Below are 27,717 nucleotides of genomic sequence, written 5' to 3'. Positions count from 1 at the left end.
GGACTGCAATTACTGTGACGGCTTTTTAAGGTAGGGTGTTCCTACATATCCATGCAAATTAGCCAGTTTTCTTAACCAAATACACAGATATTTAATGCTGTGACCTTTTAATATACCATTTTGTTCAGAAAAATATAATCTTTTCCAATATAGTTACACATTTTCATTTTTCTCATCGAATAACTAGAAATTCGTCAATGAATTGCTTGTTTTTACCATTTTTTTAAATACATTTTGCGTCACGATTTCCAAAATATAAAACTATATTGGAAAAACTGCATTACTTTTCTCGTCAGATTAATACTCTGGAAGCTGTAGCTATCATAATTCTCGAGAAAATAGGCTAGTAGTGGACGCATGTATAACTGGTTTTAAAAAGGGGTATATACCACTCTTAAACAGGATGATTCTGTTAAATAACATTTCGAGCTTATATGTAGGTAATTTTCCGAATTGTTGGATCAGTTTGTTAACATTAATAGAAATATAAAATCACGTTAATGTTTGTTTAGGTAACCTATATTTTAAATTAAAGTACTTATGTATGTTACCTAATGCATGTTTATTCAGTATTGTGTGTTAGAGTGCATCCCAATGTGTGTATATTTTTCTATTTCTTCTCGATACAGGTCACTGGAAATCTTGTGTAAATTTAATTGTATGGTATGTTTTGTGAGAATGGACGTGTCGAATTTTTCTTTCAAACGATAAGCAGTTGAAATGAGTCTGATTTTGTTTTCTGGAATATAATTTTGGTAGATTTCAAAAACGTTTTTACACATCACTAACTGAAAAAAGGAATATAATTTAAGTGACTTTAAATATATATTATGGAAAATGAATATAGTTCGGATCTGACAATTTGACATGGGATACAATGCTTTCTGTTATTTTGCCTACATATTCAATACTTTTTCCGTGGCCGATCACAAAATAAAATCTATTTACCAGATTTCAGTGAATTTAGGATCTGGTAAAGGAAATCTTGTGTGCTTCTGTTTGTCCCACCGAAACTTTTTCAATACGATGTTCCGTTTTCGTTTTATTGAATTTTTAAAGATTTTCCAGGACGAGTCACAAAAAAAACTATACATATAAAAATATATACATTTATATATATGAGCAGATTTTGGTGAAATTAAATTATATTTAACACAAAAAAAAGTCTTTAATTTTAGTCACGACTTTCTTTGACGTACGATACGTTTTCGATTTGTCCTTTTTTTTCCAGGAAATTTTCTGGAAAACCAAAAACCTATTTTGTGTTGATTTTTGTTAATTTGTAATATATTATGAAAATCGTTGTGTACTTTAACTTTGTCCTGAAACATTTTGCTGTAAAATGCGCTATTTTCAATTTATTTCAATATTTTAGGTTTTTCCGTGACGAATTCCAGAAAACAAAATAGTAGTTATTAGTGTATTTTTGTAAATTTTTTGTATGTTATGGTAAATTTGGCTCTCTTTAATTTTAGTGTCTCTACCTTTCTTCGTAGAACGCACCGTTTTCCAGTTATTAATTTATTACGCATTTTTCCGGGACAAATCCCGGAAAAAACGTTACCAAAATAAAGTGGATTTCGGTGGATTTTGGATATGTTATTCTACAAATTTTTCTGCAAATTTTGATATAATAAAACCTTTTCTTGCAATTTTTCCGTAAATCGACCCCTTTTTCTCATAAAATGCCTGGACTATGAATCCTTCAGAGAAACGGTGTTGCTGTGTAGCGGGAGGAGGTTGAAGGGAGGAGGGAGGTTTATCACCGTTACAGATCAGCACTTCCCCTACAGCGGGCGACGTTGAGGCGTGTCAGTGTCATCCCCACCCTGCTCGTCTTCCCGGAGCTTGGCGTCAACTTTCACGTTGAGCAGCACAAGGCAGACACTAAAAATGCCAAATTAGCCAGTTTTCCTAACCAAATAAACTGATATTTAATGCGGTGACCTTATACTTTTAATATACCATTTTGTTCAGAAAAATATAATCTTTTCCAATATAGATTCAAATTTTAATTTTTCTCATCGAATAACTAGAAATTCGTCAACGAATTGCTTGTTTTTACCATTTTTTTAAATATATTTTGCGTCACGATTTTCAAAATATAAAACTATATTGGAAAAACTGCATTACTTTTCTCGTCAGATTAATAATCTGGAAGCTGTAGCTATCATAATTCTCGAGAAAATAGGCTAGTAGTGGACGCATGTATAACTGGTTTTAAAAAGGGGTATATACCACTCTTAAGGTACGCGCGTGAGAAGTTATACTTGTTTGGCATCATTAAAAAATAGTTTTTTAACTGCATGCAAATAATTCTCCATGGTAGCGTTAAATGTTTGACACAACCTTGTTGGAAGTCGCATTGGAAGTATAACTTCAATAATAAAACTCTGTGCTCTGCTTGTTGGTCCCGCCTCTGCTGCATCCGGGCAGACGACTCAGCGTCGCTCTTAGCGGCGAGTCGTTGCTGAGGCTCGGCGGGTGAGGCAGTGGGTCCTAGGCAGGGGCGCAGCAACAGGGGGGGGGGGGCAAGGGTATTTTGCCCCCCACCCCCCCCCCACTTCTGGAACCTTGAAGTGGGGGCAAACGGGGGGCAAAGAAATTGCTGTGCAATCAAATTTTAGATAATAAAACTGCTTAAATAGCACCATTTTCCACCTTGAAATACAAATATTCCCGGGGGAGGACCCCCGGGTCCTCCGCTTCGATAGGGGGGGGGATCGATGATTCTTTATAAAAAGGTATATTCCCCCCCCCCCCCTTTTGGAAATGTAGTTGTTGCGCCCCTGGTCCCAGGGCAGTCGAGCAGGCTCACTTGAAGTACTCCTCGGCGGGCGGCCTGCGGTCCGAGCGGTCGACGAGCTGCGGCGTGATGTTGCGCAGGCCCGCCTCGGTCCAGTTGTAGCACGCGCGCAGGTAGAAGGTGCCGTTGGCCGCCTCGCACGCGTCCGCCGCCTCGTACGAGAAGCAGTCTGCAAGCACGCCGCGGGTCACCTCGCTGGATGTAACTTCGTGTCAGCTTCTGGACGTACGCCGTTGCTTAGCACGTGCATGTCTGCACAAGAAAACTACAAAAAAAAACAACACAAATGACAAAATAACACAAATTAAGAGGCCACTCCAGTGTTTCAGGGGCACTACGCAACCCGCGTTAACTTCATAAGATTCAATGCTATTTTCATTTTGCTCATAACTAATTAACAAACATAGATTTCGAAATGATGCTTGCTTGATATGTAAGACAACGATGCTCTTATCGAAGCCCCTTTCTTCAAAAACGTGCATAAGTTATGGTTTTATACTAATCTTTACTAATATGCATAAGTGTATTTTCTGGGTTTGAACCATAACTTATGCACGTTTTTAAAGAAAAGGGCTTTGATAAGAGCATCGTTGTCTTACATATCAAGCAAGCATCATTTCGAAATCTATGTTTGTTAATTAGTTATAAGCAAAATGAAAATAGCATTGAATCTTATGAGGTTAACGCGGGTTGCGTAGCGCCCCTGAAACACTGGAGTGGCCTCTTAAGCAAAAAATTGCTGTTGTCAGGATTTAACGCCACCCAATACTCCACAACAGGAATATGGTGTGGCGTTAAATCCTGACAACAGCAATTTTTTTTGCTTGATTTGTTTTTTTTTGTTTGTTTTTTTTTGTCATTTGTGTTTTTTTTTTTGTAGTTTTCTTCTACAGACATACATGTGCTAAGCAATGGCGTATGTCCAAAAGCTTACATCAAGTCATGCACTCCCATTGCACAAATCTTACAAAGATAATACTTCACTGAATAATACCTTATCATGGTTTACCAAACTTGCTAAGGTCAGTGCTTATGTAACAGGACTTTTTAAACCACAAATAAAACGTACTATTTTAATATTCAATTCTTAATGTAAGTACTAAAATTATTGTATTAAAAAATTTGATTTTGCCTTCCCCTTGGCCATCATTCTGGATCAGCCTTCGCAGCATTTAGTTTTTGATAGTGGTTGAAGTTGACATTTTTTGGCCTAGTGTAAATATTAACGTCAACTGAAGCCTATCAAGTGAAACGATCAGTGATTTTTCTACCGGCGGATGTGTGCTGTAGCCTTTTCATTATTTATTTTATTTTTGACGTGACAACGTCTAATAAATCGATGAACGCCGGCTGCACGCACAAAAAAGTGTCCCGTTACGCACATTGTTCCGTTACGCTGTGTCCCGTTACGCGTATTGTACGCTGGCGCCGCACCGACAGAAGTGAAAACTTAAATCTTTGTTTATAAATGTGTAGTATGAAATAATTTCTACGTTAAATGTGTTACGCAGGTTGGTACTGCGTAACGAGGAAACTCGCCCCTGCGGGCTAGTGGGATACCACCCGCCATACACTGCACGGACTCGGCGCGCGAATTTCAATGGATGCGCGTTGGATAGCAGATCCTCGGGTCCACTCGTGCCGAATCGCCTTTGATCGGAGCACGTGGACGTGGTCGGAAGTTTCCGAGCCGCGTTTCCGATTCAGGATGTCCAGAATATTCCTCGCTGTTTTAGTATGGAGCGCAGCGAGTATATAAGCAGGCTGCTAGCACGAGTTCCACAGAGTCTTCTCTCAACCGGCTGCGTGAATAATGCGGTGACCACGACCCGCACCTTCGATCATCGACGCCGAAAGGCTGCCCGCTGAGGTCTTCAAGCTGCGCACGGATGCCGAAAAAGGCGGTAAGAGAGGCCGCAAATTATACAAGTCAGTTACGGACTTGGTAATAATTCAGTGGTAGCCCAGTAACAATTTGCAAGTTGGCACGGGACTTCGGAAGTAAAAAGTATGTGTCGGACTTTGCAGTAAAATGACCAAGGGGAACATAGAAAATTCCGCCGAGGGTCATGAAGTGGTTTGCGACTAGGAGCATAACAGAGTTCTGCTCAGCAATACTTTAAAGAAAAAATATATTTTCTCGTTCTATTAATACGGTGAAAATAAAAGGTGCTACTACTTGATTAAAACGTTAAGGGCGTAGTGCAGTGGCATTAGCGGGACTATCAGTCGTGGCGTTTAAGACTACCTATGAACATAAACAAGGAGGTAAATTTTTAATGAAAAACTGTTTTAAAATAATTTCAAGCAGCAGCATGTTAGGTGATTTGTCTCCAATTCTCTGCACTAGTATAGTGTTCGTTTTATTACCAAATAGTGTGAATTAAGAGCCGGCGAAAATGTGCAAGTATCAGGGAATCAGCACGGCGGCAGAGGTAGAATAAAGAAATTCGCTCCGTCGATATTTCCGGTCCGACTGGGGTGATCAGGTCAAGGATCAACGGAAATAAAAAAACACTCGCCGCTATCACTTAAACGACACTGAAGATTTTAGCCAATTTTATTTGGGGAGAAGTGTTGAAATTTTAATTGTGTTAGAAATATCTCGTTCCTAAGTCTCTGGTACTGTTAAAACAATGTCTAATTTTGATCTGTAAGTGAAGGTTTAAGTATTTTGTATTAAAAAGAATTTGTAATTATAACTAAAAGAAAAGGGTCCAGTTAGAATTATTTATTGAGGAATAATTCATGTGGTTATGAGAAAATGTTTAAAAAGTAGTGAATGGTACGTAATTTTGTATAAATTTATTTCAGGTGTTTTGTTGGTAATCGCTGGAACATGAATTGTAGCAGTAATGTGTAACAGCCAACATAATAAGAAAATTTATATTAATGTATGAGGATTATATGTGTTTGTATAATGTGTGAATAAATCTCTGTACATGCCGTACTAAATATGTGTTATACATTGCTCTGTGTTTCCTTAAGCTCTTGTTGCCATTCTAATTTTCAACGACTAGGTAACAAATGTACGTAAAAAAATGAATCTGATTACTAGTATAATTTCAAGTATTTATTCTTTTATTATTAAAAAAAGTAGCATCTGTCGGCGAGTGCAGTAATAATAGGTTATGTTAGATATTTGATTACAGTTTATTTATATGAAAACTTGTTCATAATTATATTTAAACTCTATAGCTAAACGCCAGTTTTTAAAATTAATTACAAGTCATGAACTCGTGAACTGTTTCGTCGACTGTTTATAAAGTGAAGTGAAAAGTTAATGTGGTTTTCATTGCTTATTAAAACAACAATTTCGGCAATAAAGGTTAATTATTCTTGCATTTTATAAAATCTGATTACTGGTATAATTTCAAGCATTTATTATTTTATTATTAAAGTAAAAATGATTCAATTTTATTCATAAAAGTATGCAATCATTTCATCAATGTTTTGTTATGACGTTGTCACGTTAAAAATATCGTCCGTAAACCGACTTTACAGACAACCTATTTTTTTTTTTTTACCTAACCTGACATAAAACAATATGGTAGTACGCGCCGGAGGGGGGGGGGGGGGGTTGTGTCTAGCCAGGGAGTCCCTTGTGTCGCAGAGGTGAGACACCTCTGGAGGCAGAGGTCAGACCGCCAGTCCTTGCGTGTCCTTCACTGCGCGCGCCATCCGGATTTATTATTTGTTCACGTGTTCACGATGTCGCGAGCCAAAAGTTCGCAAACAAAATAAAGGAGATAACTCTGTAGTATTAACTGTGTTAACGGGATTTTCCAGAACGTGGGCAGCATTCAAGCAACAATTTCTCGTCGAATTTCACGTCCGAACCCCATGGTTTTCCCAAATCTCTCTCCCCCCCCCCCCCCCCCCCCCCCCCGTTGCGCGTTTATCGTAGCTGTTTCATTATACAGTATAAAATTTTCGATCTGGTAATCAAATGACTCAGAATTCGACGCAGCTGCTCTAGTAATGAATTCTATCGGCGGGTGCGGAATCTACGTGTGATGCGCGTCAAGAGATATAATTGGAAACACAATTTTCTTAGGTATTGTGTTTATCACGCTCGGCATTATTTTAAAGAATTTTAATTTGAGTTCCGTGTAGGTACAAGTTTCGTATTTGCAGCATTGTAACACGTGAATTTGCACGGTTGCCGAGGTTAGATTTTACACTTCACTGGGGAGTATTGAAAGACTCGCTCACATACCTATATATGCTTTTTAAGTTTGAAGAACGCGCGGATTAAAACGCGTGACATAAATACATCAATTGACGTGACAAAAATACTTTAACCATTAAAGATGCAGGAAAAGTCTATTGATTATAAAACTGCAGCAAGTGGGCGTATCTCTGGCACGACACTCGAAGCGTGTGGCATTGGGGCAGTCCTGACCTTGGGCCCAGGCTGTCGGCCAGCGCGGCTGGGATCCACGCAAGGCGAAGACCGCTTGCCAGGCGGACGTCGAACCGCTGACTGCACGCGAAGCCCAAACAATACCCGGAGCACACGAGGGCGAACGGATTTGTGAGTCGCAGGTTGGTTTCCCCGCTGAGCGCTTTCATGCGTGGAGGTTGATTCCCGCTGGTGACTTCAGGGGCCTACGAAACCTCAATTCCACGACGGACACAACACGACACGAAACGACACGACAAAAACCCACTTAGGCGTCGTGCATCGTTCCAGCACGTCAGAGTTAATATCGCAGGGTCGCAATACCACGACAACATAACACGACCTACTCCAATATGGCTGTCGGCAAATCTTCCCAATCCAAATGCGTCTAAATGCTAAAAAAAAAAAAAGTGTTGTGCCCCGTCGAAAGCTTTTATTTCCTGTAAACATTTAAACTTAAATAACATTTAGTCGTCTCTGGAATGAAAATATATTAAGTTTAATTTAGATACCAGGAAGCAAGAACTGAAATTAAATCTTGACTGTATGTAGAATAATAACGTTTACCATAAACACGATGATATTTTAGATAAACAGTTGAAAGCACACTACAAATATGTAAGTGTACCCACACGAAAAAAAAATATATATATTATTTTTCAGCGTAAAGATTTTCTAAGTAGGTGTGCATATATATATATATATATATATATATATAAGTTTAGTTTTGTAAGGTTTCCGTTTTGCTTTCCGTCGTGCGGCACGACACGATGAAATTAGAAACAGAATGTACTTCTTACGGGGTGTCGTGGCGCGTATTTCGTCGTGTTGACGTCACGGTGACCTTGTATTTCATTGGCTGCTGAACGTGTCATGTCTGTCGTGTCGTGCTGGTCGTGGCATTGTGGCTCCAGCTTTATTCTGTGTTTGCGATTTCTGGAATGTAATCTCTGGTACAGATATTCAGTACCAGAGAAAGAGCCATGGTGTGTTATGGTGTATCAGGGTGAGTGATGAGTCAAATGCTGTGTTAACCATTTCCCCCCCCCCCCCCTAAAATCTGATACGTTTGACAACTTGTAAATATGTATCTTTCTGTAAATGTTCATTTTCGTATTTTTTTTTTGGGCTTGTGAGTTTACAATTGGTTTTTGCCATTATTATCTTGACGCACGTCTGTACGTTTGAAGTCTAACCAACCTAAGTATTTTTCACAGTACAGCCATCAATTGTGCTCATGACTTATTTGTGGCTTTCATAATCACTTTCCTATTCGTCCATGCACGTTCTCTGCGCAGTATTTGTCAAGTCTCATGTGCTTAACGTATAAATTAACTTTTCCATTTAATTGCTTGTTACCGACTATTCATGTTTTACTTCTATTTCGACTCGGCTTGTTGTAACGTGGAAGTTCTTCAGCAGTCGAGTTTCTCGTTGAATGCAAGTGAGATTTGATGAAACGTAGGTCACAGGAGCCTTACACTAGCTTGTTACGTGTTACGTCTTAATTCTCTTAAATTTAATGTGTGATACTTTTGAACTCTTGAAATTTCCTAGACTTCCATTCAGCATAATTCTACGTACCTATGCCTTTTGTAACCTTGATAATTAACACGCAACATTGTAATATTCCGCATAATGCTTTGTAACAGCTTCTTTACGCTTTGATTTGCGCAAAAACGTACTCAACACATGAAACTAATTTTCAACGAGTTCTTGAAAACACTAGATAACTGCTGGTCTTAGACTAGAAAATTATACAGCGAAACTCATCTGAAATCAAATAATTTAATTTCCTGCCTTCTAGTTTCCTAACAAAATAGCAGTTAATTGGGGAATTTTGTTTTTAACTTGTGCGTAAGTGAACGTATTGTGGACTCAGTAGGCTACATTAGTATTATTATTTTTTTTCAGTGCAGTGTTCAGAATATAATAAATGCAAGAGGACGAGAAACGTCGGTGACCTTCAACTCAGTGACGTCATGACTACTACGCAAGGCTGTACAACATCCTAAATTTAATGTCGATCGTCAAAAACCATAGCGTGTCAATAAAAGTTCGGTCAGGCTCTACGACATCCGTAATAGCTTCTTGAATGTCAACTTCAACATATAAGTGTCGTTCTGAAAATTGCCATAGGAGATTTTACTTTGAGGTTTCAACGGTTTTTTTTCACATCTTATAGGAAAATAGAAACTGTTTTAAACATAAAAAATTACCAATTAAATATTGTACAATATGCACCGGAGTTGTTTTGAAATATAATAATTTTAAAATTAACATTGCAACCGTTATCACAATTTTGGCTTCAACGCATTTATCTCGAATCACTAGTTTTGGCATTGTGATGTGTAAACTTTGGTGTGGCATTCGGACATCGCCCTTTTATACGTAGGCCTCGCGATGTCTTCCTCGACATATCAACATCGAAATGACTTCCTCGACATGTCAAGCTAGAGTTTTCTCCCTAGATATGTCAACCTTGAGTTTTCTCCCTTTTAACTGTCAATAATGTAAACTGCCATTTAAAATAGATTTTTTTTATCATTTGATTCAATGTATAGACATTTTACCTCGAACCGTTATATTATTAATAAGTATAGATGAATCCACGCAGTTTGGTTATTAACATTCATTATGGTGAGGGTAAATTATTACCCACGTACATTGAAATTCTTATAAAAATACAATATTTTTAAAACTAAAGAGGTGAGGGACTATTCACTATATTTCAATAATTAATTTTTCTTATAACGTAAATGTTAAAAGTGTTAAGACACAGTATTCTGAAAAAATAAAAGTAATAAATTAAAAAATTAAAAGTAATATAGATATGTCTACCTTCAGTTTTCTCCCTAGATATAAGTCAATCTTGAGTTTTCTCCCTAGATATAAGTCAACCTTTAGTTTTCTCCCTAGATATGTCAACCTTGAGTTTTCTCCCTAGATATAAGTCAACCTTGAGTTTTCTCCCTAGATATAAGTCAACCTTGAGTTTTCCCCCTAGATATAAGTCAACAATGAGTTTACTCCCTAGATATAAGTCAACCTTGAGTTTTCTCCCTATATATAAGTCAACCTTGAGTTTTCTCCCTAGATATAAGTTTACCTTGAGTTTTCTCCCTAGATATAAGTTTACCTTGAGTTTTCTCCCTAGATATAAGTTTATTTTGAGTTTTCTCCCAAGATATAAGTCAACAATGAGTTTTCTCCCTAGATATAAGTCAACCTTGAGTTTTCTCCCTAGATATAAGTCAACCTTGAGTTTTCTCCCTAGATATAAGTCAACCTTGAGTTTTCTCCCTAGATATAAGTCAACCTTGAGTTTTCTCCCTAGATATAAGTCAACCTTGAGTTTTCTCCCTAGATATAAGTCAACCTTGAGTTTTCTCCCTAGATATAAGTCAAACGAGTTTTCTCCCTAGATATGTCAACCTTGAGTTTTCTCCCTAGATATAAGTCAACCTTGAGTTTTCTCCCTAGATATAAGTCAACCTTGAGTTTTCTCCCTAGATATAAGTCAACCTTGAGTTTTCTCCCTAGATATGTCAACCTTGAGTTTTCTCCCTTGAGAGAAAATGTCCCGTTTTATTCCTCAAAAGTTCAAAAATTAGCAATTGAAAAAGTCTTAACACAGTATTGTCTTAACAAGTAACAAAAATTCCTAAAAATGGCTTAAGACTCTTAAGATCAGGCCACCCTAACCCACTGACGACCATCTAGGATGACCATGACCTTTACCATAAAACTCAAATTCTTTAATTTTTATCCTAAAAATCCGAAAAAATAAAAAAAATATATTATTTCTTACCTCAAATGTTGTTACTTAATCAATTTCGGTCCTTGATTCGATACCCAGCGAGAGTAAACATGTAATTAATTAATAAAAACAAAAAAAAACATTATTACAATTTTTTAAAATTTTTAAAATTTCCTTCGTTTCACATGCCATCGTAGGATTTAGAATATGTTTAATTGAAAATGTTACTTTTTACATAAAATTTTTTTGGTATCACCTATTGATCCATTCAATAACAGAATCCTTCGAATCAATCAGTATACACAGTGCGGATTTTTTAAAAGAATTTTTTAAATTTTCCAGAACATCTATCTGAATATTACGAATTTCCAAGGTAGTGCCCAAATTTCCAGATGTAGGCCGCCATTAAATAATATATGAATACTGCACTCTAGTGGACCATAATTAAATATATATATATATTTATATATATATATACACCTTGGCAAAAGTTGTTAGAAGTCAGTCTGCAGGCAGTTTCCATGAAGGAAGGATCGTTCGCCATTTTTTTTCTCTCACCGGTTTCGATCCGAGGGCTCTGAGCTACATGACGTAAGTGCGGTTTTTATAAAATATTTTATTAACATTTGATAAATTTATATTTTTTTAAATATTACAAATTTTTACAAATTCGTAGCATAAAAATTACGGATGTTTAAGATGTCGGTTGTAACGAAAGTTGCAACGTTGACATCATAATTCAAATTGGTGGAAAGTTCTAGAAAACAAAATGGCTGAATTCAAAATGGTGGTAAATTTTAGAAAACAAAATGATGGCGAGGACGTCACCGAAAATGGCGTATCCAAGATGGCCACCAAGGTCAAGGTTGTAGGTTAAGGTCAAAAGTCAATGTCATCTAATATGGCCGCCGTACTGTCCCAATCCAAGATGGTAGTCGGCATTGAGTACTACACCGTGAAACCTTGCGCCGGACATATATTCATATAGGTAGATACTACTCAAATACATAAATACAATAAATCAATAAATAAATACGCAAAACATTTGTCAAAATACGTTACTTCTATTAATTATTGATACTGCGTATGTATAATGTGCATACCCGAGTGATTGGTTTTCGTTGTAATAGCAAATAATTTAATTTAATATAAATAAAACCACAAAATTAAAAATCCCTCCTAAATGAAATGAGTATGGAAAAACTATAAAACAATTCCAATGTAACTTCGTTGTATACGTACTATAGAAACTAACAGGAAAAAGCGGAATATGCAAATCCTATCAATTAGCCAAAGGGCAGTTTTATCATAGAGATGTTGGAGCTCGTAAAAGAAAAGGCAGGAAACACCTTGCTGGAGAAACACGTGAGTTTGGCAATTTTCTTTGCAGACGGAGGCAAAATGAATATTGCTCTTTGCCGTGGGCAACCCAGATATTGGATAAAGTTTCACAAAATTACTCGCGTTCCTGAGAAATCTCACATACAACGTCAGTTCCAAATCCACGCCCAAAAACAAAGAAGTTTTTGCCATTGGGAGTTCGTTTTGAAAGAGAGGAATGGTTCTCAGAGACAATAATATATACATGAGATTCGCTAACCGTAAAGCCAAACTAAATCGTAATATTGTCCTCATCAGAAACATTATTTAGGAAAGTGAGAGAAGTGATCTCAAAAAAGGTTCATAAATGGAAAAATAGTCGAGATATACATAAATAAAATTTATTTAAATCCTAAAATCAATATTATGTATATTTGACCAAAAAATTATATTTATTAAACATGTGTCATATCTAATTTTCATTAATAGTGAATACTTTTGAATAAAAAAAAATTGGTTGTCTCTAAAGTCGGTTTACGGACGATAGTTTAGCGTGACAACGTCATAACAAAATATTGATGAAATGATTGATCCAGAAGAAAAGGAAATATCATATTCGGCCTGAGACAGCCGTAATAGGTTTTTGCAACCAAACCATTTAGGCATTAAAAATATTATACTCTTTGAGGAAGAATTTTTTTTTAATTTTTTCAATCTTTTGTATGATAAAATATACCTCTGCATACTTTTATGAATAAAATTGAATCATTTTTATTAAATTATCACTATTTTGTATTGATACAAAGGAGTGAAATGAAATGTGCCTAGATATAAGTCAACCTTGAGTTTTCTCCCTAGATATAAGTCAACAATGAGTTTTCTCCCTAGATATGTCAACCTTGAGTTTTCTCCCTAGATATAAGTCAACCTTGAGTTTTCTCCCTAGATATAAGTTTATTTTGAGTTTTCTCCCAAGATGTCAACAATTAGTTTTCTCCCTAGATATAAGTCAACCTTGAGTTTTCTCCCTAGATATAAGTCAACCTTGAGTTTTCTCCCTAGATATAAGTCAACCTTGAGTTTTCTCCCTAGATATGTCAACCTTTTTTTTCTCCTAGATATGTCAACCTTGTTTTCTCCCTAGATATAAGTCAACAATGAGTTTTCTCCCTAGATATAAGTCAAACGAGTTTTCTCCCTAGATATGTCAACCTTGAGTTTTCTCCCTAGATATAAGTCAACCTTGAGTTTTCTCCCTAGATATAAGTCAACCTTGAGTTTTCTCCCTAGATATAAGTCAACAATGAGTTTTCTCCCTAGATATATGTCAACCTTGAGTTGTCTCCCTAGATATAAGTGACCTTGGAGATGTCTCCCTCAGCAAGTGACGTGTGACAGGGGCGCGCGGAGCATCACACGAACACTCACACGGCGTGTTCCACTCGTGGTCGCAGCTCTGCCACGGCAGCACGCTGCGCAGCGACGCGAACATGTAGAAGATGGTCCAGGCGATGATGAGGTTGTAGTAGAGCATCACGATGGCCGACACGATCACCATGCCGTAGCCCAGGCCGCAGAACAGCGGGCAGAACTTCTCGTAGACGGCGACGGGGCCGAGGCTGGCGTACTGGCCGAACGACAGCTCCATGAACATGAGCGGCAGGCCGGCGATCACCAGCATCACGGAGAAGGGGATTAGGAAGGCGCCTGCAACATGCCGACACGGAGTTCACCAGCCCCCGGTCAGTTCCCCCCCGACACACGCACTGTGAAACAAAGGCTAGGCTTCTGGTACTTTCTGGCCACGTCTGAGGTGAGTATTTCACCCAAGTTTCGGTCGCAATATTCAGGGTAGCAGTTACCTACTGATGATGGTGACTGCAAAGCCGACCGAAACTTCGGTGAAATCTTATCCTTCGAAGCGGCTACAACCCAGAAGCCAGGCAACATTTACAAAGGTTTAGTAATTTTACTTTTTTTCTTGTCGTGTGTGTTTTTTTATAACTAGTACAGTTGATGTAATTTTACAAAAAAAAATATGTCTAAAAATACAAAAAGTTCAGTAAAAATACATTATCCTGTGTTTTTTTTTATCAGAACACTGTTCATGTAGCAGTGATGGGCATATTTATTAGTAGGCCCTATTCAAAAATACAAATACGAATGTATTCGCAAAAAAAATGATTTTCTATGAATACGAATATATTCGTATTTCCATGTGTGAATACGAATACATTTTTATTTAAATTTTAATGAATGTGAATATTCGTATTCGAATATTAGAGAATATGAATACATAAATAAAATATTCGTATTCTCGTATTAGTATTCGCACATATTTGCAAATATTCAAATTCGCGTATTCGTATTCACCTCAGTGAATACGCGAAATTACCACCTTCATTAAAATTTTTAACACATATCCTGAGCTACAGACCACAATTTCGGGTACTTTCAAACGTCCTAAAGTTAAACTTAAGTTCCCCCCCCCCCCCCCCCGGTAATATCCCATTCCTTAAAATATAACCTTCGAAAATTAAAAACTAATTAAAAACGTCAATAAATTAAAAAATATGTATATTATCTTTCTTAATAAAACGTAAACTACAGTATAATATTAAATAACGATGTGTATCATAAACAAAAAAATTTCCTACTAAATGTGAATTGAATCAATGGAAAGAAACCCCTTTAAAAAATCAACAATTGGTAAAAGTAGCTTAAAACTCCTAAAATAATGCCTCTCTAAGTTACTTATATCAGGACCTTTACCTCGGACGCAATCGTTGCAATTTTCGTTACGGCCGCCATCTTGAAAATCCGTAAATATTGTCCGATTCTCAAGGGGAAATTTTTTTAACATTTATAATAAAATTTAATCAACCAATTTTTAATCAAAATCATTCCACTATTTTTAAATTAATCTGCCATATTGAAATTCTGTATTCATTATCCAACTTTAATGGGAAAAAATTTAAAATTATAAAAAAAATCATTTGATTAATTGTTAATAAAAAGTACTTGCGTCGTGGAGTACGCAAGTACTAGGTCGATTAAAAATTCGAAAAGCACATTATATTGCATGCTAATTAACCATTCAACTTAGAGTGAATGAAGTGTACCATAGGGAAGTGGAAAAAGGTGATTATGTTGTTCTGAAGATGGTACAGAAGAAATTTTAATTAAAATAATTTAAGGCTTGTACGAGGTGTGTCCAGAAAGTAAGTACGTTTCGGTCATTATAAAAAATAACTCATTAAAAAAAGGTTTTATTGAAAGTTTTGGTTTACTACATATTAAAATCACTTTTCGCAACGCTCTACTAGTTTATTTAACCCCTCTGCATTATGAGTTCACCACCTGGAAATTAAACCTTTTGACAATCGTTATTTTGTACATTTTGCTGTAATTGTTGACTTAGATTTCATTAAATAAACCAAAATGAAGCCCTTCTTCTTCCCAAAAAATGGTAGTCATCATTTTTCGAGATTACTTAAAATTTTACGGAGATGTTTACTTAGCGCCTGTTCTAAGGCTACACGCATTGCGTATTGGAAGTCCATGTTGTCTATGGCCGAGGCGTCCGTTCAATTCCCAAATAATTGCAACTGTCTTCTTTCTCGGGCTTTGATGTTAGCCCAGTACTCCCGCATTAGTTGATGGCGTTGTTATTTTCCCTCTGTGTCAATGCTTTTCTTTTCAGCTTGGGGTTTCCTTGGAAACCTAGGCGTATTAATATTTGTCTCATGAGTTGCAAGTGATCCTCATAAGTCACTAACGCATGATGTAGTGCATGGAATCTATAGAAGAATGTCCATAAAATAATGTTTCAATGGTATGTTATAACAGTTTAATTTAGACCTTTTACAACAAATAATTCATCAAATTGAAGGTAAACTAAAATATTATTTTTTTAAAAGTTCAATGTTTGCACCTTTAGTTATACCGCATACGTCCAACCCAAGTAAAATTCTTTGCACGCTTTGGTTTACACGTCCGAAGTAATGAAAGCAATAGCCCATTCAATGCTGTGTCTCAAGTCTGGCCAATCATTAGGTAGCAGCGGAACGTAGACAAGATCTTTTATAAAGCCCCAAAAGAAAAATGCTCATCATCTGACTTTGAAGCATATAGAAACTGGAACCGATATGACGCATGTGTAAAGGTTTTATTAACACCTTGTACATGGTCATATTTGGTAACTGAAGTTGAAAACTTTCTTTCCAAACCGATTTCTTACGACTTAGCAGGTAAGATGCTCTGACACGGTCAACATCCTGTACAGACACTTACGGTCGTCCCGTGTTTTTACCTTTACAAAAACATCCGGTATTTTCCAATTGCTTAGGTATACCATCGGCTTTTTTTTATCACATGGGGGATCACAAACCTTAAACGAAACGCACGTTGAACTGAAATTACAGATTTACTCTTAGAAAATTGTAGAACACAAAATATTTTCGCTCAGGGAGTCGCCATTTTGCATAGGTGGCGCTGCCAGCGAGAAAACAACAAATCTGTACTCGTGCATGCGCTTATCTTAAACTGTTTGAGTTACTTTGTAATTGTGACCTAGAACCAACTCTCTACAATGTTTACAGTTGATACCATTCAAATTTATAACTATGGGCCATTTCTTTTATGGACATGCTGTCTAACGTGATAACTTCTATGGCCGAAAGACTCTGGGAAATAGAGCGCACTAAAACATGTTTACAGGATATCGCGCATGTGCTTCTGGATCGAATATTGCAGTCGAAGGCGTCTGATGTCCCGAGCCGTTGTGCTGAGAGCTGAGCGCGCTCTCTGGCCGTTGGGGCCCGAAAACGGGTTCCGTACGGTAACATTTTTATCGAGTATGGAAAATGACTGGTTACTATGGAAATAGTCGAGATGGATCCTTTCGTTCTGTTGTCAACGCAGCTTTTGGAGACCAAATTTAGATCTCGACGTGGGGGCTTCCAGGAAGCAACGGGAAAATCCACAAGTGGAATCAAAATAGAATCTCGTTCCTACTATTTGGCACATAAAAGAATTTTCAGTACTTTGACAAAAGATTTCCTTTGGAAGCAAGTGGCCAAGAAATAGCTTGTGATACTACAAGAAAAATATAAAATATTCTTACTTTCTACAACACATTGCTAAGGTTATTTTCGCATGCATGAAATATGTTTTTCGAGATGATACTTAGTATTTCTTACGAAAAGTTTACGCAGAAATTTGTACTTTAATTGAAGTTTCATTCCAGGAAAAATAATTTTTAACCAAGGAAAAGGTAATCGAATATTTAGCAATTGAACTTCATTTTGTTTTATAATTCTTATTATGTGCGAAATAATACTGGAAAACTATTCAGAGAACGGTTTACAAATAACTTTTACTATTAGAGTTACTGTGACAACACAAAGCATAAATGCCCGGGTAATAATCTGGAACCAGTATTACTGCGAACACTATTTTTTAGTGATAGGTACAGATTTTTTAATGTAAGAGTACGAATTTTACAAATATCTGTAATTTTACATTAATTATTCTGTCGCATTTCGAAAAAAATTGCAGTGCATTGGGTCCATGATTTTATCTGATTTTTCAATTCTGAAATAATATTGGAATATCTTGTGGCTAGACACTAAACTTAACCTGGCTCATGGGTTGAGACCACGTCTGTTAATGCATTCCTGCATTCATTTTCCCTTTCAAATGACTGCAACAAAGTATGTCGAATCGCTCTGAAGCAATTGTCAACAGACGGAGCCAAATTGTAGAAAGTCGGTGAGCGATAAGCTGTTTTGGCTTTGTCTTGTCTTGGAAGTGATCCTTAAGATCTTAATCCCGTACTGAGATTTCTGTGAGGCGACTCCTTAGTTGGAATAAGGACTCGTGGTGATTTTGCTTGAAAAATACTTGGTAGTAAAAACACGCTTATTAAAGAATTGAATTAACCCACTAGTGAGACAAAAAAATGGATCTGGTTGTGTGATGATATTTGAGGTCTGGGTCCAGATGTTATCCCACAAACCCATCAAACACCGTAGGTTTACCGCGTCTCTAAATTTAATAAAAATTAAGAAGTTTTCTGTGAACACCACTTTAAACGGGCTTAAAAAATCACATGCTTACAGGTTAGTTACCCGATTATTTGTTGGTAAAAGGATAAAAGCTTTCTTCTGTGTGATTTTCTTCAGTGCCAGAGTTAATATTCTGTTGAGCTTAAAAAATTCAACGTTTCAAATGTTCCGCCGTCTTGAACAAAAGTCACCCAAGTAGGGTGCCCAAAAAATTACCTCACTCGCAAATTCACTGAAAATAAGTTCATGTGTTGTCAAATGCAAATACTTTTATAATATCAAACTCTGACACCAAATTTAAAGTATAATTAATTAAAATAATTCCGAGCGTGATCAACAAACGCAAATTAGGTTTTCAACTACATTTATGGACGCGAATCACTCGTAGTTTCCGCACCTACCGCTAGAATTCGCTGCCGGATCAGCTAAGCCGACTATCGAATCATTTTATATGCACTGTGAAATTTTTAAACCTATAAAGAAACGGTTCCGATGAAAACTAAAAGACAAAAAAAACCTAACCTCGGCTTTGGACCCGATTTTCGACAAGGAAATTTATTAAAATACTGCCCATCTTTTTAAAATGTATTAAACCGATAATACAATAAAGATTCCCTTTGTCTTTGAGCGCTTTGGTACACGCCATCTGCCACAGATGGCAGCACCGTGTTTATTGTATCGACTTCCTTTCAATCCCGTATAGCGAGAACTATGATGTTACACATAAATAATTGTGATTTTTTAAAGACAGATATATCAAATTTGCATCAATAATTTAATGGTGATCGTCCTAAACTACATCTTAAAACAACGAGGGAAATCTATATACAAAAAAGTTATCAAAAAAAAAACACGTGAAGGCTGACTCTCAATCAAAACATAGAATAAATCACGAATTTAAAATTCCAACAATACTTTTTTGAAACAAGGCTTGCAGTTGAGATGGACTCAGCTCACTCATTGTCCAATATTGTCAAAACGTTGTTTCAGCAATAGCGTGCCTTAGTTCAGTCTATGAATGATGAACGCAACAAAAAAAATATTTTTTTAAAAAAACTTATTACATATAATAAAACTTACCGTTCGTGAAATCCGCTGGAAAAAAAAATACTAGTCTCTAACAAATCAGGCGTGACTTTTAATGTCATAAATTTCACAGGACATGAGAATACAAAATTTTATATTTTACTTGATAGCGGAAATGTTGCTACTATATTCACGAACCATCATTCACTCTTCGCATTAAATGTGGTTCGCTTGCGCGTGGGTTTGACGGTTGTGACGGTGAAGCAAGCCTTTCAGTGCCGCCGGTCTTAAATCGCCTACTGCTCGACCAGAACAGTCTGTGCTCTCTTCCCGATGCCTCCACACAGAGAAAAAGGTTTGTTTGAATCAAACAAATATGTGTTTGTATATGGCGAAACAAATATTTACTTGCTGTAACAAAATATTTTGTTAGCTTAACCAAACTCGGTAAGTAATAAAAATTATTTGTTACACTTAACCAAATATACAGTTGAGTTGGAGAAAAAAAACATTATTTTTTGGGTCAACAGAATCTTTCCTACTACAAAATATTTGTTTGAATTAACAAATTTAATTTATTTCGCAAAATACGAACAAATAATTTGTTGAGGCAAACAATCCTTTCTCTCGGTGCACGAGTTGGCCAGTGACGTCACATTGCGATGCGCCGGAGGAACACCGCGCCATTGCGAACAGTCTAGCTTCACCCTGCGCAGCAAGCAATAATAGCATGTTTCTTGCCATTGCATGCGCACTAAGCATACGACAGCCGTCGATGTCTACAAACTTTTCTAACCGACATGTTCGAGAGGAGTACATTCAATTAAATGTAAACATTTGTGAGTATTAATGTCCCTTTAACCTCGTGACTATGGCATAGTTACTGTGTATGTATATATTTTTTTCCAAATTATTTCGTTTATTTCAGACTACTATCTCTATGTATTTATTTGATTAACATTGCATTTTCAGTTATTAATAACGTTTGATATATTTGCATTTTAAATAGACTCCGGACAACCAATACCAATAGTTTTTGTATTTTTTTATAAATCTTATAGTATTTAATTTTTTTATTATATCTAGACAAGGAAGTATAATAGCTCACTGATATATATAATGTTACAGATGAGTTAAGTTTCTTTTGTATTAAAAATAGGGTAAAAAAGGTTTCTTGTGCAATTTAATCATCGTGGCAAAGCATACTGATTGGTCAATCGTCAACTGCTAGTGAAGGAAGTTTCGTAGCTTCGTATCCTTCTAGTCTTGTAGCCAAATAGCAGCTAGACCTAAGACAGCTGAAGACAAATACTTTTGGAGCACAAGACATTTGGGAGTCAAAGACTGCTGGAGCCAAAGACCTTTTTGAAGACAAAAGACTGTTTGAGCTAAAAGACTATTGAAGCCAATGACTGATGGAAGCATTATATCCTATCGTAAAATTGGCGGTCACATCATACTGAGTTGTATTTTCATGAAAATGTACGTCCTTTTCGTTCAATGTACGTAGTCAAGCCTGTATTATCGTATCTTACTGCTGAGAACGTATCCTTTTCGTTAATTGTGCTTTCTTTTCGTTTATTCTGCTTCCTTTTTTGTCGATTGAGCTTCCAATTGTCCTTTTTTGTTGATTTTGCTTCCTCTTTGTTTAATTCGCTTCCGATTGTGCTTTCTTTTGGTTGATTGTGCTTAAAATTGTGCTTTATTTTGGTTGATTGTGCTTAAAATTGTGCTTTCTTGTAGTAAAATGCTTTCGCGTGTATGTGTTCATCGTGTGTACTGTATGTCCATTGCGTGTACTGTGTGTCCATTGCGTGTGCTTTGCATGTATTGTGTGTACATTGCGTGTCTAATGCGTGTACTGTTTGAACATTGCATGTCCATTGTATGTACTGTGTGTCCATTGCGGGTCCTATGTGTGCACTGTGTATTAATTGTGTTAACTGTGTGTTATGTTAAATGTGTGTGTTCTGTGTGTCCATTGTGTGTATTAATGTGTTCTTTTCTTTTGTTGAATCGGTGTCGTTTCGTTAAATGTGCTTAGTCGTCTCTAGTATAGTAGCTCTGAATATTTACTGGTTCAAAACCTCTTGGTGTTAATAAAATATTTTTCAGCGTTAAACATGTTCCTTTGGTCTGATTGCTTGTAGTTGATTTTATCAATACTTTAGGTCTTACAGTTCGGAGACTTTGTCTTCGCTGCTTGAAATATGTTATATTTGTTATTGTCGAATAATGCCTTGGGGTTCGGAGTCCTCTGGTCTATACGCCTGACATTGTGCATGGCCTATCCTCGTGGTCCGCAGACACTTGGCATATACGTATATCATTGTACATGAATTGTTTGGAATGTATTTCATGTATCGAAAAAAATAGATTTCCATGTTAGGCAGCGCGACAACATATTTAATTCGTCGGACAGATATCTTGTCAAGTTTTGATTTTTTGTAGAGTGAATGATTAATAAACTCCACGAAAGTTAATTGAAAAAGAATTTAAAATTAATTTTAAGCATTAGTTTATCTTACCGCTGGCATATACCTAATCAAACAAAGGACGGAAATCCATCCAGTCAGTCATATTTTTATTAGTAAATTTTATGAATTTTGGAAATTTTTCCGAATATCTAGGTCAATAAATACAAATTTCCAATATGCAGGTCAATATGTCATCATCGGCTTACGGGAGGCTGGTAAGCTAGGAACCTAAGCTGATTTTATTGATTTTTTTATAAAATTTAATTATTTTTGCATTGATCAAGTATTGAACCAACGACAGGAACATATCGACTCGATCATTATTTTATTAAGTGATTTTTTTATGCATTTTGAAATTTTTCCCGAATTTCTATCTTAATAAATACAGATTTCCAAGATGGTGGTCAAATATCAAGATGGCGGGCGCTCTGTCTATTAATAATTACTACACTATAGCAGGTAAAGATTAAACTAAAACTGTGGTAGCACCCTCTAGCAGACGAAAACAACATGTTGGATCCAAGATGGAGACCTCCAGCAGACGAAAACAAGATGGTGGACATGACGTCGTACTTGCTATAGATATATATATAACTTGGCATTACTGGTGGGAGGTCAGTATGTCAGTGACATCTGTGAAGAAAGGATCTGTCGCAATTTTTATTTTTGTTCTCACCAGGTTCGAACCTACGACTCCATGATGTAATTGCGTTTTTTAATTAAAATTTGAAAATTAAATTATTAATACATTTTAAATATTTTCCCTTTAAAATCTCATAATAATTACTGATTTTCGAGATTGTAGAGGTGACGCAAATTGCAATGGTGATGTCATAATTTCAAATGGCGGAAAGTTCTAGAAAACAAAATAGTGGAATCCAAGATGGCGTCCGGGGTCAAGTTCAAAGCTCAAAAAAACAAAGTAAAGGTTAAGGTCAAGGTAATCCAAAATGGCCGCCGTGACATCATCATCCAAGATGGCTGTCGGCTCCACAGGCTTCACAGCCAGAATCCAGCGCCCTGAGGAACCAATATATACTACTACACGGAGACAATATACCTATATATTATAATCTGTGTTGCCTTAAAAATGTCACAAATATAACCAATTTATCTATATGCAAAAGAACAATCAAACAAGTTATGTTAGAACATCCTTCCTACTCTCTGATAGAATTGTTTGATCTAATAACAGAAAAGAAAATTAAACTCTGGTAAATATTATTTAAATCCATCACAAAACGAGGAGATAAATATTGAGTTTTGTAAACTAACACTTCGCTCTGAGCCTTAGACTTGAGTTTATACCATTTATTATGTACCCGTGGTTTTTTTTTGTTTTTTTCTTCTCTCTTTCTTACTATTGAAATGTAAAAGTACTCTGTAATATTTAGTTTTTGTGGTTGTACAGTATGTTTGTATATATTTATATATTTGTATTAATTGACTAGTTCTATATCCCGGAATCCTTACCTCCATATGGGATCTACAGGTCAAAAACTGAATAAATAAATAAATAAATAAATAAATTTTCTTAGGTGTTTTAAAGCTTGTGATTTCTTTTGATAATGACTATTTTAGTTCACGAAATATAATTTACTATCTATAATCCAGGGTAGTTTCACTAAGTATCGTAAAGTTTTTTTGGCACATCAATACGTTTGGTTAGTCCCCTAATGTTTACGAAAGTGGTTTACATACGGGTTTATATTGCTACACGTGGGCCCACCATCTTTACAACACATTTACGCTCATCAACTTCCGTTCCATTTCCACGAAATTACTCGACTACTACCAAATGCCATATAGTGAGACCTAAGATGTTTGCACATATAGAAAAACGCATTATATATTTTTCTCACTATCGAAGCGCCATGAGATGTGATGAAGGACGCAGCTTAAACTTTACTACGCTAGCTTACCTTCACTTCCTCCTCTCATCAACCTTGCCGCCCCATCCCCCCCCCCCCCCCCCCACACACACACGTCTTCTTGTCGATAAGCACCAATTAAAATTAATTTGCCGGTCCACCGAGTGCCTGACGACTAAATTCTCGGCTAATAGCCTATTAGCGACATGGAGGTTCACGCTTCTTGGAGGAAAGATCCAGAAACCTAAATAACACGAGCAATACTTACAATTCTTCCATTTGTATTATTTTCACAGATCCGAAAGCAAGCAATTAATTAATGTATGTTACCACTTATGTAGCCCTTTATTATTTTCCTAGTTTAAAATATACTCAATGCTTTATCCGGTTTCTCATGGTTCGATAAATCTGTTTAACAGAGCCAGCTTTAGTATACGTCGTTGACGATTTAGATAAAAATTTAGTCGCAAAGCGTTCTCTGGAACTTAGCTCCATGGAAATAAGAAGTAAGGGAGTGGGTGTGTACAATCTTTGCCATGTTAGTACTTGAAATCAAAATGAGATGCTTCACCCCCCCCCCCTTTTTTTTTAGAAACTGCTTATCAAAACAAATTTTTAGTTATAATGAAGTTGATTGCTAATTTCTTGCAGATGTGTTGTTATTATGCTTGTTTAACGATATTCACTATATGATGGTATCTTTACGATCCTTTCTAGCGAGCTTTTTTCTAACTATTGAACAAATTTATAGCATATTAGCTCTTATACAGGTACAATTTGTTTTGCTGTCCAACAACTAACCAGTTGACTTCATCGTCAGAATAGACACCCACTCCATAGCTAATACCTCAATGCTACGCAACGTAAGTTTCTATGGAGACTTTACTCAGCTTAAGTCAAATATGAAGTCAATTTTTTTCCTAAGTTTAAGTTACAAATGTTACTATATCTTAGGAATTTTTTTCCTTGTAATGGAATGACTAGAGACCGGAAAAATTTGCGATTTCAATGACCTGTAGGATACACTCTATGATCCTCTATGCACGCGGGAAAATAACATCTGCTTATTGGCTACTGACTCGTGACACCTGTTTAACTGGGACGCTTGTGATTCTATACTTCTTTTGTTAAAGGTTTTTCACTGGCCGAGTGTCATTCAGATAAACTGTGGCCCAATCACTGATGCGGTAAAAAGGCAAACGTTTTTGGATTCTAGTCTATCACGAAATTAATCCGCGAATTTTTCCGGTCTCTAGGAATGACACAGATTTATAAAAGTCAAAATGTTTTGAAAACGGTTCAGTAGCTTTCAAGTTTACCCGGTATAAACTAAAAAATACTCTCTTTTATTATTAGTATAGATATACTCGTAGACTAGTTTAATACCTACGGATTAGCTCGAGCCCGTTCTGTATTATGGTAAAATGTGTGTTATGAATATCAAATATCCTTTAGGAAAGTAACATATGTTATTAAATATAAAGTCCATAAAATGTTTTATTCTTTAATTTTTTTTCAATATTGGACTCTCAAAAGTTATAATGTACATAACCAAGCTTTGATGTATATTACGTATGCAAATTTACTATTCATCGTTTTATTGTAATAAAATATTTTTATTTACATCACATTCACCAATTTTCCACACTCCATTTGGAGGTAAAAATTGGAAAACTGTAAAAAAACGTGCCTGTTAATTTTTAACGTAGATCATACCACCATTTAAATATCCAATTGCATTCGATTTTGGCTAAAACCACGTACCTTATAAAATGAAACTTTTTTTACTACCGTACAGGGAATCAACTATACAAAAATTTGTGAAGCACTCCCATGTTTATTTTTAATGTAGATACAAATATCATATTTATTTCCTTCCATGCTTGGAATACATGAAACCGTACTAACGATCCGCCAGGAGTAAAACTTAAAAAAAAAAAAAAAAAAAAAAAACTTCTTCATATATTAAATGTAAAATAAAAATGTGAAAATTGATATTTCAATTTTGTTGTAATCGTGATATTTTTTTATTCATTATTACTTTTTGGGTCATTTCAGTCGTAAAATTTTAAAACCCTAATAATTAAGTAACAATTTTATTTTAAATGTTTTTTATAGTACAAATGTGTGGCAAGGTACTTAAGTGGATAACCTTATAATTTAATCTTGTTTAATAGTGAAAATATAACTTTTAAAATGGAATGGAAATACGAAAATTCTAAAACCTTTAATAAGTAAAATTTTGCTTGTGTTATCCCTCGCTTTAATAGATACGGACGTACATTCCTTAGTAGTGAAATTTTGGAAAAAGGAAAGAGAGATTAATTAATTATGTATGTTTATTATCCTTACCAAATAGTTTAACTTCCTCTGATTAGCTACTCGGGTAAAATAATTTTAAATTTAAAAAATGAACTTACAAACTTAGAAAAAAAAACACATTTATTGCATTCTCAGTGATTCCCTTTACAATGATAGTGTTTGCATCGCTCACCGTATATGGGTCTAAAACTTTTTTTTTTTAATGCGAGTACTCCCCAGAGATATGTAACATCTAGCCTCGGTAACGAGCAAATCCATGAGTTTTCATGTTGAAAATTCACTTATAATACGAAACTCGGACACGAAATTTAAAGTACAATGCTTAAAAATAATAAAGAGCGTAAATTGTGTCCTCAGCTCAATTTCTGGACGCGAATCACGCGTAGTTTACGCACCTGCCGCTAGAGTTCGCTGCCGAGGCCGCTACGTCGACTGTCGAATAGTTCCATTTGCAGACCTATAGAATGAAACGGCTCCGATAAAAGCTAAAACGAATTTTAAAAAAAATACTAAAACCCAGCTTTGAACTTGATTTTCGACAAGGAATATTATTAAAATACCATTGCCAACCTTGTTAAAATTCATTAAAAAATTAATACCAAAAAAAAGTTTCTCTTTGTCTTTGTGAACTATGGTTCCCGCCATCTACCACAGATTGCAGCAACATGGTTACACATTTCCGTTCCAATCGACTTTCGTTCCGTTCACGAAATTACTCCAACCCAATGCCATATAGCGGGAGCTGAGATGCTACACATAAAAAAATAATTTATTTAATTATTCTTATTGAATGCATTATATAACATATGGTTTACTCTAACATGAAATGCGTTTGGATTCTATAAGTTGACTTCATAACCTGGAGCTCGCTGTTCAGTTACCGCTCCAAACAGCGAACGTGACAGTTTGCGTGCAGGGTGTCTGTCCACAAGGAAAAATTATTTCGTACCAACTTAGGCGAGAAAAAAGTACTAGATTTGAAAAAAAAAAAAAAAAAAAGTACTAAATTATAATTTGTTATGGTTTTTAACAATTTAGGAAGCTATTATGACATTGCAATGCTCGAACTTAAATATCACACAACACACACACACACACATACATTCCATAGTTTTTTTAAAAATAATTACGCTTGATAATAAAACATATTGGAGTTACTTTAATATGATTATATTAAAGAAAAATGTACTAGATCTGAGCGTAAATGTACTTGACCACTAAAAAAAGTACTAGATCTGGTACGAAAGTGCTAACTGTGGACACCCTGCCTGCGCGGGGCGATGGAAAAGTACCATACTGGAAAAGTACCATACTAGTATGGCACTTTTCCGTATGGCACAATTCCGCCTCTCTTCTTCGAAAAAGACGGAAAAGTTCCATACTGGAAAAGTACCATACTTGGAAAAGGACGAGGCGGAATTGTGCCATATTTTTTTACACACTCCATGGAATGACTGCAACGCCTCTTTTCTCAGAATAGTGTGGAGAATTCGTCTGTAGACAGCGCTGTCAACTCCAACAGTTTCTTAGGTTAACTCAAATGATGCCAGATAGCAGCACGTGTCCGTTTTAAAGTATGGCACATTTCCAGTATGGTACTTTTCCGTCTGTTTCGAAGAGGCGAGGCGGAATTGTGCCATACGGAAAACTACCATATTTTAC

General features: G+C 36.0%; 1 protein-coding gene across 1 annotated transcript in view; it reads right to left on the bottom strand.

Annotated features, from left to right (window-relative positions):
* The window catches only part of LOC134536737 (sodium- and chloride-dependent glycine transporter 1), a 180,054-nt gene that overhangs the window by 40,960 nt on the left and 111,377 nt on the right, over window positions 1–27,717 (bottom strand). The window contains exons 3-4 of the mRNA XM_063376629.1: window positions 13,720–13,998; window positions 2,819–2,975 (exon numbers count right to left, since the gene is read on the bottom strand). Of these exons, the coding sequence (XP_063232699.1) occupies window positions 2,819–2,975; window positions 13,720–13,998 (436 nt within the window). The remainder of the gene's footprint in view (window positions 1–2,818; window positions 2,976–13,719; window positions 13,999–27,717) is intronic.

Source organism: Bacillus rossius, chromosome 11 (assembly GCF_032445375.1).
Source record: "Bacillus rossius redtenbacheri isolate Brsri chromosome 11, Brsri_v3, whole genome shotgun sequence".
In the NCBI taxonomy this organism is placed as follows: domain Eukaryota; kingdom Metazoa; phylum Arthropoda; class Insecta; order Phasmatodea; family Bacillidae; genus Bacillus; species Bacillus rossius.
Note: the sequence above shows the minus strand (reverse complement) of the source record. Positions and strands in the feature narration are given on the sequence as shown.